The sequence below is a fragment of the Meleagris gallopavo genome, chromosome 2 (assembly GCF_905368555.1).
Source record: "Meleagris gallopavo chromosome 2, MGAL_WU_HG_1.1, whole genome shotgun sequence".
NCBI lineage: Eukaryota > Metazoa > Chordata > Aves > Galliformes > Phasianidae > Meleagris > Meleagris gallopavo.
In genome coordinates, this window is record NC_139405.1 from 96,082,766 (window position 1) to 96,098,086 (window position 15,321).

Genomic DNA, 15,321 nt, shown 5'->3' on the forward strand with positions numbered 1-15,321 from the left:
ACAAGACATGGACAGCAACAAAAGGCTATGGCATTTTCTTATTAACAAGAAAAAAAAAAAGGAGCACTAATTGTCTTCACTCCCAACTCTGCTTCCTCTTCAAAGGAAACTGCAATTTCATATCAAAACAATGTCAGACAGAGAGAAATACCAGATCCAATTTGCCAGAGACAGCACTTTGGCTTTTTACTATTAGCACCTAGAAATACTCATGCCCTAAAAATGGGGATTAGTTTCACTGCCACTCCTGGGGAAAAACCAGCAGCTTCCAGCTCAGCAGCGTCTTCTACTGGATGGCATCTCCCATTGCAGCAGCAACCCAACTCCCATTGTTTTAATGATCATATCAAGGCTGGCACAAAGAAAGAGAAAACCCCTGAGAAAGAATAGGAAAGGGAAGAACATTTAAGCTAAGATTGCCTCTCTAACCAAGCTTTAGCACAAGCCATCAATACCTTTCACAGTTAAAGCATTCAGGATAGCTCTCTTCACCAGCCTCTCTCTTCTGCCATTTGCTTCTGAGGAGTCATCCAAACCAGGATAACTTTTAGCATGTACACCTCCATTTCTCTGTACAAGACTAACACTGTGTGTCAAAAATATTCTGTTTTATTTAATTGAAACAGAAGCTGACCAGGTTCCACCTCCACAGAAAAGAAAAAAAAAAACACATTTAAAATTGGTTGCACTAACAGCCTTCTGTAACACTCAAACAGCACACTGTCAAAATAAAACCCAAGATGTTTCAAAGAAAAAAAAAAAAAAAAAGATGTTGTCCTCAAAATATTTGTTGCACAGAATACAATCAAGTTTACTGGTTATGACAATTCATAGAATTTCTGCAATGTTTTCTTGAGTTGCGTACAGTTCACTGCTGCAGTGCATCAAATAGCACAGTGTGTCATGTGCCATTTCTCCATAAAAAGGCCACTGGAAAATCCATCTGAACGTGAACCAGGTTGCAAACTGCTGCGCAAACTCTCCCAAGAAAAGAAGTTTCCTGAAGATCTCACAGCTCATCTTTATCCCAGATATCATCCAGATCAACATCACTGAGATCAATATCATCTTCAACTGGAAGCTGTGAGAAAGCAACAGTTTTGAGCAAATGTTTGTCAGCAAACAGCACTGGAGCATCACTGAGTTGGATCCTTCATAGAAAAAGCAAAGTTCCCTCCTGTCATTTCTGGCTCATAAGAACTGACAGCACTTGGAACATGGGACAACTGATCAGAGTTTAGACTGGACAAAGAATGTTTGCTACTTACTCATTAAATATATCCCATATAAAGTTAATTGCAAACAGACAAGGTAACAGAACTAGTACCATATTATAGAATCATAGAATGGCCTGGGTTGAAAAGGACCACAATGATCATCTAGTTTCAACTCCTCTGCTATGTGCAGGGTCACTGTATTTTCCATCTGAAGTAGACCAAAGATTGTGAATAACTGGCTTTTACAGCAGTGTTGAACTTTAAGCAAGAACATACTCAGATCACTCTGTGGGCTTTACTTATGAACTCAGTAAAACCAGCATATCAAAAAAATTTCCACAACTTTTGGGCCTTAGATGCATATGCTACAATCTTCCTCATCAGCATGGGTTAATAATGCATTATTTCAGCCTCAAGGGACTGAACTTTCCTGTGACATTCTAACAGGCAGGAGTGCCTGTCCCTAACATCAGACAATGAGCCTGGTGCCTACCTTCCTGTTAACTAATTCCTGCCACAGAATCACCAGGATGACTTGCTACACTTTCCCCCCCTCGCCACACTGCCAGTTCTGAGTTGCTGTCCCTTTGCTTCTGAACTGTGCAGAACATCAGCACTTGTAGACACAGAGCACTTCTTACCTCACCATCTTTGCCATCCCAAGGTTCAACTGCATGAATTTTAGGAAAAGCTCCACCTCCTACTGGTGCTGTAGAACCACGACCAACAGACAGTTCCCTGAGAGGAGAGAATTAAACAATTTTCTCCAGTTTCCATCCACCTGGAACAGGGCTTGCTTCAGATTAAAGGAAGGCACCTGACTACCTTTCTTCAGAGATAAGAAGATCCCAGATGTAAATTATCTTGAAGTAGCTTTTCAATTTGCAAAGCAGAAAATGATAAATAGCCTTTAAAGCAGCACTGACAATTTGCAATTAAAATTCCAAAGATGGAGAGAGACAAACATTTTAAACTACACTGTTTAATATTTCAGCAGTGCCCTCTGTAATACTCTTGGCAATGTTTCTTTTAAACAGAGCCTAAGCCCCTGCTGTCTCCAAGGGGTCCAGGATAACCAGCTCCTGCTTGGAAGCATCCCATCCTGCACCTGCTGCTTATGCTTGCTGAAGAAAGCTAACACTACAAACTGAAGTGCTAATCCTTTTGCATACTTTCAAGGGCAAATAAGACACAGAACAGGACCAAAAAGGTGACTTGTAGTAGAACAGCACTGATTACCAAATTCTAAGAACTCCTTTGGTTACTGCAGAAACAGAGGTTTTTTAAGATCAAAAATTTACTTGGTTTTCTAACTATTTTCAAAAGTCTTAACAAAACCACAATCAAATTCTAAATGGCTGACTTCCTAACTATATCTGTTCACTACAGAAAGGTACTGCTTAACAGTCGCAGTTCTATTGAAACCATTCCCTTTCTCCATCTTTATTTTGAGCCACAGCTTCTATTTGAAGGATTCCTTACCTTAGAAACTCATTAATCCCTTGTTCACTGAAGGATCCTTTCAGGAGGGCAAATTTCATCTTCCGGGCATTAACAGCTGCCATTGCTGGATACCCAAAGCCTCCTATTCCCAAAGAGCTCTCAAGATCTGACTGAGCGCCAGCTTCGGTCCACAGCCACCTTAGGGTAAGGAAAAAAAAAATAAATAGGAAAATGGAAATCAGGAAAGGCACTACAGTCATTTTAGTCACAAATATCTTGCAGCCCTATAGTCAGCACTGCACTCTGAGCTGCCCTCAACAGAGCCAATTATTCATGTCAGCAGGGAATAGCAGGGTCTTCTTCTACCAAGTAGAAGAAGGAAGTCACTCCTGAGCAACACTTCCAGGCCATCCCCACTGTCACAGTTGCTTTTCAGGTGAATCACAACAACCATGCAAGGTATTCTAAGGAAAGAACTATGCTACCAATCTGAACAAGTTTCTGCACCTCTAGCCTACATTAAACAAGTTTTATGACCAAGTACTGACCACATGTAGAGGATTGCTGGACAAACACTAAAAGACCAACATTTCACCCAGTATTGTTTTCTCACTGGTCAGGTCTCAGTTTCTCTAATACTTAGCAAGTCCACAAGGATCTTTTGGAACCAGCCAACTTCCACATTTCTTCCTGACACTTTCATGCTGGTCTGCCCCTTCTCAGCAGACAGCATCCCAACAAATCTCACTTTCCAGAGAGACCAACATGCATTCTAGAGGAAGAGGTGGAACCTGCTGGTTTGCTCCTTTAGGAGGACGAGATTTGTTAATAAGCTGCTATTTTTATTTTTTTTTTTGAGAATGTAACAGTCACACTGGCAGCATTACTCACCAGTAAAAGACTCAGAGTCTAAAATATCACCCTAAAATACTGTAGCATTCATGACAAGAGTACTTGATCACATTAATGCTTAGATATAGCTTGCACAGATAGGATTTGAGGTGCATAAGAGATGAGAAAAAAAAAAACCACAACAGTTTATTCTACAGCTGCAAGCATCTCTCAGCCCAGACAGTAAACAACCAAGATAGAGAATCCAGAACAAGGAACAACTCTGTCTGCAGGTACATCATTACAAGATTCTCTCCCATCACCTCTAAAGATGTGCACATCTTACCCTAGAATACCAGGCCACTATACCAGGCCACTATACCACTTACCCCCACATTTTCTTTTTGTATTTCTCAGCCATTTTTAACATGACATCCAGGTAAGAATTCCTCCCCGAGGCTCCTGTTTGTCAGACAATTAAACAAGTTAAACACAACCACAGGCTTAAAGGGACAAATTCCCAGAGGAGATTGGTTGCTTGTATGTCTACCTGTGTCAAGAATATGAGGCAGGACAGAAATGATGCAGAGCTGATGAGCATCACAGGTAGTCTTCAGAACATCTTCACTAATAATCTAAAAGAAAGACAAAGAAAAATCAGTTAAAAATAAGACTTCTGTTATCCTGCTGTGACCGCACTTCCCTCCAACAGGTTGTCAGGTCCATCTGACAAGGTAATAAGCAGCTGAAGCAATACAGACCTTAAAGGCACTGCCTGCTTCGCTCATCCCTCAAGGTAAGACTAACTACAAAGAATTCATAAAACCTTCTGTTAAGAGCTGCAGCAATAGGAAAACAAGCAGTACCACACAAGGCTTACAGGAAACACAGCAAGATGTTGCTCCTGCTCGAGATAACTGTCCTTGGACCAGGGCTGGTGTAAAACAAACCACTGGTCTAATTACTGATCACTGCAAACAGCACACCCAGATCTACACGTGCCTGTAGTTCTTTCATGCTGTTGCTAGCATAAGGGGAGCCAGCAGGGTGCAGCATTTGCTGAAGACAAGGAAAGGTAATTGCTATTTGATGGAACAATCCCAATTAGATCTCATCTATTGCCTTAGAAAGGGAATCAATCCTTTTACTTAGACCAGTGATCGACAAACTTTGTGCACCGCTCAGTTTGCAGCCTCGAATATATTTACACAAATTGTGTCCATCTGCTGTTAATATTTTATAAAGCACATACAGAAGACGTTAAAAACATGAGGTGAAGATAGTCATCTCATTAAATGATCATTTTATTAACAGTAAAGATGTTTTTTCTTCCTGCAGCTCAGTGGGTTGTCTTGCCCACTGATAGTGCACATACCCCCTTTCATAGACAACTGATTCAGATTATCATTCCAATCCTACTTTCATCGAGCCAGAATTAGAAGTCACCATATTGAAGGCAGAAATTTTTGGACAACGGGCTGTGTCAGCCTTCATACAACTCCTACTGGACAGCATAGATGATAAAATCCTACTGTCTTGTTCTTCACTCAGTTTTTCACTCATTTCACTCTCAACAGAGAGAATTCAGATGTACTGACACCAGTGCTGTTGGTGCCTTCACTGTACCGATTCTCAACCCTTAAGTGAACAGGACATTCACAGTAAGAATAAAATAACAGAAAGCTAAGTGATCAGACTTGCTACTCTTGTCTATTTCTGCCACGAAATGGTGCACAAGCAGCACAACTTGGCTGTTTCATTTACAATCAACACAGTCCTGTAAAAACTACAAAGGATATAATAGAGAAGAAATCTGGAAAGTAATAAATGAAGTAGAGATACCTCCAGGAGCTCAGGTGGTGGTGCATTATCAGAAAAGAGATCCAGAGCACGAGCAATGATATCAGACCTAGTTCTTCCTCCATCATAATCAACAGGGTCTTCTCCTTTCTGGAATATTTTAATTGTGGGAAAACCACGAATCTGCAAGACAAGTTAAAATAACCAGCTAAATAAATCTGAACGTTTATGGTGGATGGCATCCATTACTCTGCTGTATCCTACATTAAGAGGAAGAGATTTAACATCCAGGTGAATCTTAAAACACACTACAAGGGATCTTCAACAATTTTGTTGCTTCTGCAACAATTCAAAACAGAACTAACACACTGAAACATTGTTTCAAGTTTTAGCACAGACAAGCAGCAAAGGCTTCAGCCTCAGTTCACAGTGACTGAGCACCGTACACTTTCTACTTATAGGCACTGGTTTCCCAATCTGTCTCAAGAGAGACAGTGCAGTTCCCACAGGGCAACAAACACGCCACAGGCTCCCTCTGCTACACTTCATATGCAACATGCTTAGTGCTCCTGATTACCAGCTAACTGCACTCACAGGGAAAATAAGCAGCACACTGTAAACCCTCCCATATTATACTAAAAAGAAATGGCAGTTTGCTTTGAGCACACAGCATAACTGACCAGGGCAGTTAATGCTGGCAGAGCAACTCTTGACACATGGCTCAAAGGTGCACATGTTCTCCAAGCATTCTCCAACATACAAACCTGAAGGATGATCTCTCACTTCAGTTGACAAAATCATTCAAGACGTTACGATGATAAACAGCTTTACTCATCAGCAGCATTCAAATTCACTCCTTTCCTCTAACTCCTTTTATGTTGCTACTGTCATTCGAGAATTAGTTGAATACAAACTGTATGAGCCATTTAATATAACACAAATAATGCCAGGTTAAGATCAGTAAGATTGAAGGAAAATCTGGCTTACCAGGGACAGAAAAGGAAATGCCATCACTGCAAAGCACACTCACCCCATATCGGCTTGCCAGCATCTGATTGACTGTTGCATCTACTGCAGCCAGCTTGACTTTCCCCTTGGTTTGTTCCTTCACCTCAGTGGCAGCAGCTGCCCATTCTGGCTCCAGACTGAAAAACAAGATAATTGGTGTTCTGGGCTCCCTCAGAGTGACAACAGAAGTATACCATATTCCAACACTACACAGCACTCTCCACTCAGGGAAAAGAAAAAGAGTCTGCAGAATATTCTAGCTGGATTATTCCAAAGAACATCCTAGATCTAAAGGGGTGAAAAGGTTAACCCACCTCTGAACCTGATTTCTATTGATAACCAGCAATTTTACTGTCGAGGAGTGCAGCCAAAGCAAAAACAAGGTACTTTAAAAGCAGAGAAGCCCACGCATTACATTAAAAAACCAACCAACCAATGAACAGCTGATACAACCAAAGCCCCTTTCAGGGGATGAAGGCTACTGCACACAAACAACAACAACGCCACAAAAACAAAGGAACTCACTTTTTGCAGTGCCCACACCATGGGGCATAGAACTCCACCATCCACACATCGTCACTGTTTATGACATTCTTATCGAAGCTGTCATCAGTCAGTTCAACCACGTCCTTCTTATCTCCACCTCCGCTCTCTCGGCTCTGTAAGAAACAAACAGACCCTCACCTATCAGGCAACCAGAACAGGTTTCCCACATGAGGTATTCAGTGTTGTGTTGCACCAAATGCTCTTTATTTGAATATACAAAACAGGGAGAGTTAGGTCAAACTGCTTTCCCATTTTAGAACTGACAAGTGTATGCACATTCCCACAGCACTTTCAAAAGACAGCAAGGGAACCTTTTCTCATAAACAGCATTCAGGTCACACCAACTACCAGGAAGATGCAGGAACACTTCCCCAGTTCTTCATACTCAGATCAGTCTGAGAACAAAGTGCTCTCTACTTCCCATTACACCCACCTCTGTGCCTTGCTTTTGATACAAAACATGCCAGTGGGATATAAACCACATGGCACAGTCTAACAAGGGCTTCTATTCTCACCAGCCTGAGAATGTGGATGCAAGAAAAATGATTTTGAAATGGTAGTACGAATCAGAAGCTTTTCAATTTATCTTCAGGGAGAAATGTAGCAAACCAACTAGAGCAGAATGCTACCAAATTGAAAGAAAACCTAAGAAACTCATCCCAATGCCAAGCAGGCTTCAAGACCCTTAATCTCTGGAAAGGTCACGGAGCAAATCCTTCCAGAAGGCATTTCCAACCAAATGAAGGACACAAAGGTCATTAGGAGTAGTCAACAAAGATTTACTAAAGAGAAAACATGCCAACCTGATAGCTCTGTGATGGATAACCAGTTTGGTGGATAAGGAGACAGCAGTGGATGTTACCTATCCTGACTTCATGATATCTGTGACACTGTTTTCCCTAACATCCTCATTCAGGAACTGATAAAAGCATAGGTTAGATAAGCAGGGAGTTGGACTGCAGAACTGCTGTGTTCAAAGGATTGAATCTTCAGTGCTAAGTACCACTAAGTCACTACTGGTATTTGCCAAGGGCCAATAGCAGCACAACAATGCTTCTACATCTTCCCCAGCTGGACAGTGGGACCGAGTGCACACCCTCAGCAAATTTCTCTCAGTAAATGTCTGAGGCACCAGATGGACGTGCTGCCACCCAGAGCTACCTCAATCAGAAGGAGAGGAGACTACCTCAAAGTTCAACACAGTGAGAGGTAAAGCAGTGCATCTGGAGAGGAATAACTCATGCACAGGGTCCTGGTAGAGAACAGGTTGTACCTGTGCCACTAAGGCACTCCTGTGGCAAAGAAGCCAACAACCTCCTGTGTAGCATTAGGCAGGAGCTACCAGAAGGTTGAGGTAGGTCATCTTTTTTTCTGCTCAGTATTGGTGAGAAACATATGCAGTGCTGGGTACAGTTCTGGTCTCTCCTGTGTAACAGAGGCATGCACACTCTGAGGTAAGTCTAGCCAGGGGGCAAAGCTGATTAAGGGGCTTCATGCATTTGACATAGGAGGAGAGGTTGAGAGAGCTGAGATCGCTAAGCCTGCAAGAAAGAAGGCTCAGTGAGAATCCTTTTTGTGTATATAAATTCCTGGGTGTAAGGGAGTAAAGAAAAGCCAGACTCTTCTCTAATGTCCAGTGACTGAACAAAAAATAAGGGTTCAAGTTGAAGCACAAGAATTCAATTTAAGCATCTAAGAAAACATTCCTTCTATAAAGGTGACCAAACACCAGAAAAGGCTGTCCAGAGACTTCAGTCTCTGTAGCCCCTATGTCCTTGACATAGTCCAAAGCAAGTGCTCTAACTGACACTCTGCTGAGCAGGGAACTGGACTAGATAAAATTAGGAAGTTCCTTCCAACTTAGAGAATAGGGAGCACAAGCCTGTCTCCTTCTGCACAGGACAGTTTGGTTCCTCCACAGGAACCAAACACCACATTTCTTCCAATACCTGTCTCCCAGAACTGTATCCTCCACTTCTGCCACTGAGACGGTCTTTCACCAGGGACCGAAGAGCACTTAGAGCAGCATCAACAATGGCTTCACTTGTCCTGCCACCTGCAAAGCAACAAAAAAGAATCATTAAAGCACCACATTGTTTCTCGGGCAGCCACTGAATTAATCACAAGCGTAATGAACAAATTCTCTCCCTTGGGATCCTTCAGGAAAAGCAGGGCTGGGCTGAGAGCGAAACAGCAGTGGGACGCTGACTTAAAACAAAAGCAACAAGATTTATTTTCTGCTTTTCATATATGCACTTTATCCAATGGGGAGATGACTGTGGCAAGCTCCCAGTAAACAGCAGGAAATGAGTATTCTTCAGGAACTGCTTACCAACCTCCATCAACTAAAAACTACTGATAGGACATGTACAGCTGGTCAAACAAATCTCAGCCACCTGTCTCTCTCCATTACCATACCACCACACATGGAATAAATGCCACACAAGCCAGCACTAACAGCTAGTATCATTACTATACTGAGGAATGCTAATAGGCATGCAGCACATGAAAGAGTATCACACTTACCCTGATAATCTTCTGCTTTGTTTTTGTTGGCTCCAAATATCTTGATAGTTGGAAAACCTCTGACTCCATACTGCCCACCCAAGGACTGATGCTTATCTGCATCTACTGCACCTACTTTCACTACACCCTGTGGAAATAAGAACTAAAACTCAGACAAACCTTCTACAGTGATGTAACACATTTTATATACTGTGCAGGGTGGGAAGTTAAGTTATTAGTAAGAAAACAGCCACCAAAATGAAAGGTGCAGCTCCCCAAAAAGCACTGAACTAGTGAACACCTCATATGCTCATTTCTTTCTTCAATCTGAAAGCTTTATATAGTTTTCTCCTCAAAAGGGAATATATATTTTACTTTCCCCTTTTTTTGGGAAAGAGCTCAGCAAATCACTGCACGATCAAGTTTTCTACAATAAAAGAAGCACTCATCACCAACAGCTTACAAAGCTGTGCTCAAATACTCAGTTCATGCTGTTCCTGTACTTCAAAAGGAGGGGAGAAAAGGGTGAGAAGAAGAAAAGAGAAACATGCTATTTTGGGGATGGCTGAATTCTACAGTCTTGTGGTGCTGTTAAAAGCAGTCTTGGAAAACAGCAATGGAAACTTACTGAGACAAAACTGACTTGCTTCCTCTACTTTTTTTTATTATTATTAACATTTTTAAATGGTCTTTTAACCACCTGGGACAGGCAGCTTCTGCAGGAGAAGTATAATTACACTGATATAATTTGGGGGGATTTCCATTCTGCTTTCACGTTTCTAAGCCAACTGACAAACAGCTAGGCTTTACTCCACTGCCACAAAAGCACACTCGTGAGAAGTCAAACTTACTTTTAATGCTGTTGCAGCTTTCTTCCACTCAGGGGTTAGTCTTTGACAATGACCACACCTTATGAAAGAAAAAAAGAAACAGCAAAGGGTAACAGTAACATTCCTTCCGATCTGCATTAGTATCTCATGAAGTACAAGGCCTCCTAGGGTTTGAAATTATAGAACACCTGCACACTGCAAACCACAGGAGTTCTACCCAAGAAGAGGGGAAGAGACTATGCTACAGCATATCATCCCTCAGCCACCTGAAGAGAAATGTCTCTGTATTTTATATAGATACATATACATGCACACCTCTCTCCAGCATTCCTAACACATAGGTAAAAGTGAGCATCAGAATCCAGATTTGCACACAGTCCCTTCTGTTCCTAAAATGCTGAAAGATAAAATGGCTCTGCGATGAGGACTAAAAAGTTGATTCTAGAGGTAACTCCTTAAATAGAAAGAGTTTGGCACACCACCTCCCACAAACATCTCCAGAAGACCCACGACTAACTGGCAAGCAGCATACCATCATGGCACAATAAGTCTGAAGGGAAAGAGAAGCTGGCCATTTACTGAAACTACGCTCAATTCCCACTGTTTAGCCAGGAAAGCTGCAATAGCACTAGAAGAGACAGTAGGTCAAGTCTTCTCCTAAACCACCCAGTTCAAACACCTTCAGCCTGCTGCAACGAAGGGCCCTTCATTAGGATGTGGAAGTTTTGGGCAGAGGATTCGTGCAAAGATAGAATATGCATGATCAGACTTTACAGGCAGGATGAAGAGACTCTGCTCTGAATACAAGCTGCATGGGAGAAAAGGGTAGTAAATTAAGATGTGCTAAGTGTGCATTCAGATCTGTGCTTCACATCTGACTGAAGTTAAGACAGAACTGAAGAGCCTTCCAACTTATCTATTGCACTTAATAAGTCATTTTCAATTTTCATTTCAGTTAAAAAACTGAAGCAGTAAAATGGCATAAAAGGCTTTGTTGTTACAGCATTTACCGATTTTCCCCTTCTTCCTATGATGAAGATATTTGAAAAAGGAATCTCAACTACAACTATTTTCTAGTCGTGACACCACCAAGCTGACACATGTACCATCAGTGAACCCTGGACTTATCAGCAACAGATTCTTATGTTTGCTTTTATCTTGCAGAAGCACCAAGTATACAGTTGTAATGCTCACCATGGGGCGTAGAACTCCACGAGCCACAGGCTCTCACTCTGAATGACCTCCTTGTTGAAGTTGGTTGGTGTCAGCTCTATCACATCATCACTGGCTGAATATAAACCGTTTACTGCCAGGAATAATGTGCAGCTCACTGTGCCTAGAAGAAAAGAATCAAAACAATCAGCATTCCCGGAAACCATTCTCAGCTCTCCTGTTCACGTGGCTAAATCGTCTCCCCCCCTCTAGCAAGCCTTCACATCAGCAGGAAAAAAAAAAAAAAAAAAAAAAAAAAGGATTCCAGCTTGTAAAACAGAAGACAACATGTATGCTACTCACTCACCTACACCATGATCCCATTGGATCATATACTATATTCCTGTGCCTACAGCTAGCTGGACCTCTGCTAAGCTGAGGATCTCCAGAGAACACCCTGTCAAAGCTGTGACTCTAACTACAGCTGGCACCACACAGACTTCCGTGTGGATCCCTAAGATCAGCTACAATTTTTCTTCTTCAGTTCACTCTCATGGAACCTCCAAACCCATCCATCCATCTCTCCGGCACAACATATTCTCAGTTGACTGTACTAGTACACACACCTTTCATTGCATCACATAATGCAGAACTGTCCCAAGCAGTGTTAGCACAGCTATACTAATTTTAGACCAGCACCTACTAGCATAACTACCTTCAATCTTTCTGAGGATGCTAATCCAGCACTGATTTGTCCATCTAGCAACAGACTGGAGAGCAGCTGCTGAATCTCTCTAGTTAGCAACTCAAACACCCTTAGAGCTGTAACAACAGAACTCCCCACTGAAAAGGCACAAGAATGCAGCTATCCGTTAAAATGGGTTTCATATTTCTTGTCACTTTTAGATCTTATTACTATCTGAGACTTCCACGTACAATCTCACAGCCCTTTCCTCTATCTTATCAGAATTAAGAGATGACACGATAACAAACAAGCATCTCTGTAACACAATTCATACAACAGAAGACTTTTTTTCAATCACTAAAGACTCAGACACTGAAGTCAGAACTAGGCAAAAATAGTTGGCTTTTCTGCAAGTGGCTATAATTTGCATAGCAAGCTGCACATTCACTTCCTTCAAGACTGAATATGAGAGAAAAATACAGCTCAGACATGCAAAAATTCTACAGCATGTGGTTCACAGACTGTGCAGCATCACCTACGCAATAGCAGCCCTGCCCAGCAAGTCTAGTTACATTATACATATTCTGCAGGTGAGGGAAACCAAAATTAACGTATTTTGGGTGCTCAGAGGTCAGGGATGAACTGCCACACTGCAAACGAGTACCTTATCCACTGTATAACACCCTTACCAGCATCTCCCAGCCCTTCTCTCAGGCTGATCCTCACTGGTTTCCATGACTTCCATGTTAGATTGAGTCTGTCCCTTCAGTACCCCCTCAGTGCAGACCAGTGCACTTTCAGGGCTCAATCTCAACTGAGAACCCTTCCCAAGATGGAATGAGAAGACTGAATTGAAACCAGCATGTTTTATCATCACTCAAAAGATCTGTGGCAAACACATTCAGCAACTGAACAGAGCTCACTCAACTACTTCAGTCACTTCAAATAGAAAAGCTCTAGCTCATGAAGATCTGCCAAAGAGAACCCAGAAAAGAAAGCATACGGTGAAGTTTACCAAGGTCAGCACTGGTGTGCTTTGGGTTTTATTCTAACTCTCACATACAACACACAAGGCTTAATCCATCCACAGCAAGTAACAAGATCATTTTTCTACAAGCGTTTAAGCCAGGAAGACACACATCTGCGACTGCTTGAAATCCACAGCGGGTGGAACCAGTCAGATCAGCGGCCATTCGAAGCAGATTCCTCACGTAACCAAAGCAGGCAGCCAGCAGTGCCACCAGCCCGGCCTCCAAAGAGCCGCGTTACGCCCGAAGGGCCGGCAAGAAAAGCTGCCGCCGTGGGACGTCACTTCGTGCTCCTCCGTATCGGAGCAGCCCCGCTCCCAGCCCTTTGTCTGCCGTTAATTCACCCCTCCTCCTCCTGCTGCTGCTGCTGCTGCTCCCCGCCGGGCCCTTCGCGTTTCCTCCGCCAGCACAGCGGCCACGGCTCGGCTCCAGGCGCGGCCTGCCGCCTCCTCACACTCTGTGCCCCCCGCGGAGCCCCCCGCGGAGCCCCTCCCTTCCCGACTACCGCACCGCGGCTCGCTTCCCGGCCGCACCAAGCCCTCAGACGCCCTCAACGCTGCCCTTACCCCACCACACGCCGCCCGCTCCGCGCACCCCCATGGCTACAGCCACCCTCCGCCGCCGCCGCTCCTCGCAGCCCGCCCGGCCCCGCCCCCGTGTTCCCCGCCGTGGCCGCCGCCCATTGGTGGATGAGGCGCAGGCGCATTGGAATGGACCAATGGGAAGCGGCCGCGTGAGGGTCGCTGGGCGGAGGGGAGAGGCGCTGTGGGGCGGAGGGCGGCGGGCGGGAAAGGGTGTGGAGGGGGGGTGGTTCCGCACCGTCTGTTGCGTTCCACCAGTACGGTTTGGAAAAGTAGATATAAAACCGTGGAGTCATAGAATCGTGAATGTTGAAAAAAGCCACCAAAGTCATCTAGTCCAGCCTTCAACCCATCTCTACCACGCCCACTTATCTTGTCCCCATGTATGACACTGGGACCCTATTGAGCAACGAGGCAAAATCCTCACAGCAAGAAATTATTCAGTGATAGGCTTTACAGCACGTAATTACTGCCAGAGAAAATTACTGACTCGTTTTGATCTGGCATGTGAAAGGAACTGCATAGAGATGGTACACTTATTTTCCATCTGTGTTTTGCAGCACTAATTTGTATGGCGGTGGTTGGTGCTCTCAGCAGTCAGTTGAATGACAAACATTTGCATAGCATTAAGGAGAATATCTTGATCTACTCATTGCAAAATAAGAAACTTGTAACACCTTTATGTATCTGGTTAATTCCTGATGAGTTTCTATGGGAAACATTTCTACACCCAGCGATTAAGTGTTATCTGGAATTGCACATAAGATAGCACTGAAAGGGCCTACACTAACACAAATATTAGTAGAGTGATAAAACATAGAATGGTCTGCGTTGAAAAGGACCTCAAAGATCATCTCGTTTCAACCCCCCTGTTGTGGGCAGGGTTGCCAATCACTAGAACAGTAAAATGTTCTAGTTTTGTAGGTAACAGTGAAAACACTACAGGGATGCAGGCTATCTGGTGATGAGCTGCATGCAGACGCAATGCATTAAGGGTTTTGATGAGTTTGCATGAGGATTTGCGTGAGGATGGGATGTTCAAGAACACTCTCCAACCCCTGAAGGAAGTCTCGAAGAGATTTTGGAACTGTTTCCTCTCTATTGCAGCATGACCATCTGCTGTGATATCACTGGCAAGAATGCTCATGTGATTGGTGGGTGCATGAAAAGGGGAATAATGGAAAGGTACTTTGTATGCAGAAGTTCATGAGACAAGGCCTGTATTTAAAAATAGATGAAGGTAAAGGGAGGTTATCCTCCTCCTCTCCTCTGCCCTTATGAGGCCACATCTGGAATACTGAGTCCCATTCTGGGCAGACAGGGAACTGCTGGAAAGAGCCCGGCAGAGGGACACAAAAACGATGAGAGCCTGCAGCATCTCCTGGAGGAGGAAAGGGTGACAGACCTGGGGATGTTCAGCCTGGGGATGACTTGGGGGATCTTATCAGTATTTATAAATATCTGAAGGGTGGGAATCAATGGATGAGGTCAGGCTCTTTTCAGCATATGCAGCAAGAGAACAATGTGCAATGGAACACAGGAATTTCCACACAAACATGAGGAAGAACTTTACTGTGAGAGTGACAGAGCACTGGGGCAGGCTGCCCAGAGAAGTAGTGGAGTTGCTGCAGTATCTGAGGCATGGATTCAGATGTGAATGATCCAAATCGTTTATTACAGGTTCTAATATCCCAT

General features: G+C 43.5%; 1 protein-coding gene across 1 annotated transcript; it reads right to left on the bottom strand.

The window, feature by feature from the left end:
- Positions 1–591: 591 nt before the first annotated feature.
- On the bottom strand, positions 592–13,730 carry PDIA6 (protein disulfide isomerase family A member 6). The gene is made up of 13 exons (XM_010707915.3): positions 13,612–13,730; positions 11,375–11,516; positions 10,202–10,259; positions 9,372–9,498; positions 8,795–8,901; positions 6,825–6,958; positions 6,322–6,436; positions 5,334–5,474; positions 4,042–4,126; positions 3,881–3,953; positions 2,700–2,858; positions 1,859–1,955; positions 592–1,081 (listed from the first exon to the last, which is right to left on the bottom strand). Exons 1-13 carry the CDS (start codon positions 13,643–13,645, stop codon positions 1,010–1,012), a joined length of 1,344 nt encoding a protein of 447 aa, XP_010706217.1. The 5' UTR covers positions 13,646–13,730; the 3' UTR covers positions 592–1,009.
- Between the last annotated feature and the right edge of the window lie 1,591 nt (positions 13,731–15,321).

Coding starts and splice junctions, on each gene's coding strand:
- PDIA6 (XM_010707915.3), bottom strand. CDS start 13,645: ATGGGGGTGCGCGGAGCGGGCGGCGTGTGGTGGG. Junction 6,437..6,824: donor TGGTGTGGGCACTGCAAAAA/GTGAGTTCCTTT, acceptor CTTGTTTTTCAG/TCTGGAGCCAGAATGGGCAG. Junction 1,956..2,699: donor GGGATTAATGAGTTTCTAAG/GTAAGGAATCCT, acceptor CTCTCCTCTCAG/GGAACTGTCTGTTGGTCGTG.